General features: G+C 36.0%; 1 protein-coding gene across 1 annotated transcript in view; it reads left to right on the top strand.

Annotated features, from left to right (window-relative positions):
• Nucleotides 1-4357, top strand: part of CAPN9 (calpain 9) — a 193442-nt gene that overhangs the window by 10816 nt on the left and 178269 nt on the right. Inside the window, exon 3 of the mRNA XM_072410240.1 lies at nucleotides 2201-2319. Coding sequence (XP_072266341.1) covers nucleotides 2201-2319 — 119 coding nt within the window. The remainder of the gene's footprint in view (nucleotides 1-2200; nucleotides 2320-4357) is intronic.

Below are 4357 nucleotides of genomic sequence, written 5' to 3'. Positions count from 1 at the left end.
TTACAGTGAAGTAAAAGTGCAGTTTCCACATATTAATTTGCCCTCACCCACCCTAACACCCAGAATCAGTCCTTATTTGCACCCACAAAGGGTATGATATTGGCCCTGTCTCTATTGATGGACTGAGAGTGATCAGAGTTCCTAGCTCTTCTTGATGAGAGGGTCATTAGCTCCATCGGAACAATCAGCCAGTCCTCTATCTCTACAACAGGTATTTGAAGAGAATCACACAAGGCGGGCAGCTGCGAATGTCTGTGTAAGGCAAAAGTTGTATTGCCTTTAGTCACCAATAAATGAAACAGGTACCCCTACTTGTAAGTAGCTTGTTCCGTGCATATAGCATCAAAAAGAGGCCGCAATATATGACGCATCCTCAGTGTATGACTAGACATATCTTGTAATATTTGTATTGAGGCACCGTCAAAATCCAATGTACACTGTCGCTAAGCTTGCTTCAATATTTCTTCATTAGGTGTATAAAATGTTTTCTGTCACCAGGAAGAGCTTCAGGAACATTGTTTTCTACTGGTCACTCTGTCCAACTCGATTTCCATGTTAGTAGGGCGATTTAATAGTCAATTAAGAATCGCTATCACCGTAGCCCTTAGATCATTGCCTAATGTGGCTTCTGTCAGACTTCTAGTCCTTATAATATTTCTATAATTCCTGTTCTCATTGTCTTCTGTACAGAGATACAAAGAGGTGAGCTGTACTTGCATATGAGCAGCATTGGCTTCCAGAGCAGTCAAATGGGGCTCAGTGGTAGATGAGCCCGATTTCAATACCGCGCCCCTAGCACCCACTGATGAAATTTGCTGTTGGAGAGCATCTATCTCCTTTTTAACGAATTTTTCAATCCTGGTGGCCGAAGCATTCAGATCCTCCTTGGATGGAAGCCTACGCAGCATGGCCTCTAGGGTCATGTGGGAGCCATCTATTACCAACTCAGCAGAAGTCGACAAAGAACTCCCTGACGGTAGCAATGAGGTATGAGAATAGGGTTCTGAACTATGGTGAAGATCTGGTGTAGCCGCTGAAGACCTTACTGAGATGCTGGCTTGCTCAGATACTTCTGATAACAGGGACACCTTTTAGCGTCATCTTGTCTCCAGGATAAGTCGACTGCATCCTGCTGTCTTGTGAAAAAAAACGCTGGAGGTTCTGATTTTTTTGTGACTTGAAAGTCTCTGGGGTTTTTGTGCGGTAAGACATAGATAACCGAGGGAAATATAACAATGATACCGCAGACCTGACTGGTATTTAGCCGCATGGAGCTGTGAGCTCAACACCCGTGCTTGCTCACGCCGCCATAGTGTGGCCACGCCCCCACCAAGATTTATTTTCTATTGGCATTTTGAGGGCAAAACTTTTTGGTTTATACCCGAGTATATTTAGTATATGACAATAGAGATATGCAAAGCTGATTCAACATTTCTGCGCCCACTGATGCGAATGCTACGAAGGGAGATTCTTCTGCACAATGATGCGAAGGCTGGGAGGCACATTCATTACCCTACTGACACAACAGAAACATGTTCACAGAAACAGTGGCAGTACCTATATTACACCAGAAACATGTCCAGAGAAACAAAATTAATTATAAGCCCCAGGGACAGATAGGTTGGGAAGAAAGAGGAAGATGGGGGTAGATATTCTCCAGCTAGAAATTAAGGATGGCTTTTAATGTACTGTGTGCAGTGAAATCAGAATAAGCAATTTTAATGCAGAGAAGGTCTCTGTATCACAGTCTCTACATGTGTGTGAGTGAATCGTTGAGGTTTTACAGCACATCAAATATTGATTTTTTTTTCTGTCTACATACTTTGTTGGGTGTTTATTGATACACTGATAAATAAAAAGGGGCCAAAACATTTATAACATTTATAAATAAATAACTGCCAATAGGTATGTATGTATGTGTGTGTATGTATATATATATATATATATATATATATATATAAATATATAAACATATATAAACATTTTTATATATATATATATATAAATATATAAACATATATAAATTTTATTTTGGAGCTTTTAAAGCTGCAATATAAGAGCAGAGACCAGGCTGTTTTATTCTTGCTGTAACAAATTCAAATGTGATATCTTTTAGGCAATAGCAATAAACATTTTATTTAGCTAAGCAATATATGTTTTTTTTCTATGTGTATTAATGGAACATGCATTTTTTTTTCAGGGGACTGCTGGCTGTTAGCTGCTATTGCCTCTCTCACTCTTAATGAAAAAGTACTACATAGAGTTGTTCCTCCTGACCAATCATTTGGTTCTGGGTATGCTGGAATATTTCACTTTCAGGTATTATTTGTGCATATTTTTTTTATTTATGCCTTTAGTAAATATTTTCAATGGCATAACATCCTTCATGAAATAACATATATTTCATACTTGTTTTGTTAGATCACCTGACTGTATAGTAATCACAGAGTTTAACTTAAAGAGATACTGTCACTTAACCCATTGCAGGGCTAAGTGACATTGTTTTGGTATTGTTTTATGTGTTGAGTATCTCTAGCAGTTGTCCTAGAGAGGTAATTTTATCCTTTAAGGTCCAGTACCATCTGTCTCAAATGTTTTTTTTTGTTTAACATGCCATGTAAAGAGAATGGGTGAAGAAGAAAGATTTGTCCTAGTTTTCTACTCAGGAAAAAGAGGGGGTCGAAATTTACGTAATGGTATATAAGAGGGCAGCACATATTTTAATTTAGAGAATAAAAGTTGATGAAGAGAAGAAATTATCGCTTTACATTGACTGAGTAGGAAGTTCAATCCAGATACCACATACTTTTTAAAGACACTTATACCATTTAAAAAAAAAAAACAAATTGATTTTTTCGGTACCTTGAATGATCAACCTCTCTCTAAAAGATCAGATCATTTATTGATTACATATAATATTTAAAACGCATTAAAAACAACAAAACCAAAACATGTTGGTACAACAGAATATTGAAAAATTGTTTTTCTCTGTATTACAAAACTTATTTTTACTACTCAAGTTCTCAGCCCTTTACTACTTGGCTTCATCAGAATTACAAACCCCAATGTATAATTACTCAATTTTCTGTAGCATTATTAAAGAAAGAAAGAGAAAAAGAGGGGGAGGGGGAAGATTGTGCATAAGTTATCATTCAAAAGTGTAATAAACAATTAAAGTAAGGCATCAAAAAAGTTATCATCTTAATTTCCATCGCCATTGGTGTAACCCTTGCTTTTAACAATAAGTTAGAAGGTCAGCAGCATATACACCATCATGAACAGATATCACCACATGTTGTCCACTTGTGTATTTAATATACCGGTATATATATATATATCTATATATAGATATATATATCTATATATATATATAATCTCCATAGAAAGTTACAGCAGCAGATCAATAAGAATACATGTGATATGACGTCATGGAAATGTATATAACGTATTGGTTACAATACATTATATACATTTCCATACATTCAAATATGGTCATACATACAGAAATAGAGAACGAAGACCACATAACACAACTTATGAATAATTGTTCCAGCCTTCTTGCCAGTCTCAAACTCCAAAATAGCTTCAACTCTGTAAGTAAGATAGATAAACGACATATGTTCTGCCCTTCACCTGTTCACAGTCACATATATGAATATAATATCATATAAAATTATGGCTTGATCTAACAGTTATTCAAACTAATTTAATATTGGGCAATTCATCCATTCCCCTGACTTTAATAAAATTTCACAAAACAAAGATCATGCAACTATGCCAGTTAAATACAAACAGTAACCATGTGCTTACCTCAATCATATAATCCACCCATTGGAGACTGTCTAATCATCTGCTCTCCTGTATCCCCACGCTGCTTACATTTTATAGATTCAATTCCTCATCCCACATAGTGCGCACTATGCATTCCTTGATGACAGTTTCCGAGAAACATCTGGGATGCGGTATCTACCCATTCTATGTGGTCCAATGTGAACCACAAGCCAAAATGGCTAGGTCACAAAAAAAAGTGAAAAAAGATACCATTAAAAATTTTCTGCTGTGAAACCTTAAGTATATTGGTAATAGTTATAATGCATTGTAATGTTGTGATATCTGTTCATGATTGTGGATATGCTGCTGACAGTCTAACTAATTGTTAAAAGCAAGAGTTACACCAATGGTAATGGAAATTAATTTAATTACTTTTTTGATGCCTTACATGCGTGAATTGAATAAATTTAAGTTGATTGATGACATGTTTGTAAATGCAGATTCTTTGTGGAAAAGTTATTATAATAAATTTATTACACTTTTATATGGTAATGTATGCACAATCTTCCCTCTCCCCCCCCCCCCC

Source organism: Pyxicephalus adspersus, chromosome 4, assembly GCF_032062135.1.
Source record: "Pyxicephalus adspersus chromosome 4, UCB_Pads_2.0, whole genome shotgun sequence".
In the NCBI taxonomy this organism is placed as follows: Eukaryota; Metazoa; Chordata; class Amphibia; order Anura; family Pyxicephalidae; genus Pyxicephalus; species Pyxicephalus adspersus.
This window is presented reverse-complemented; position numbering and strand designations above follow the sequence as displayed.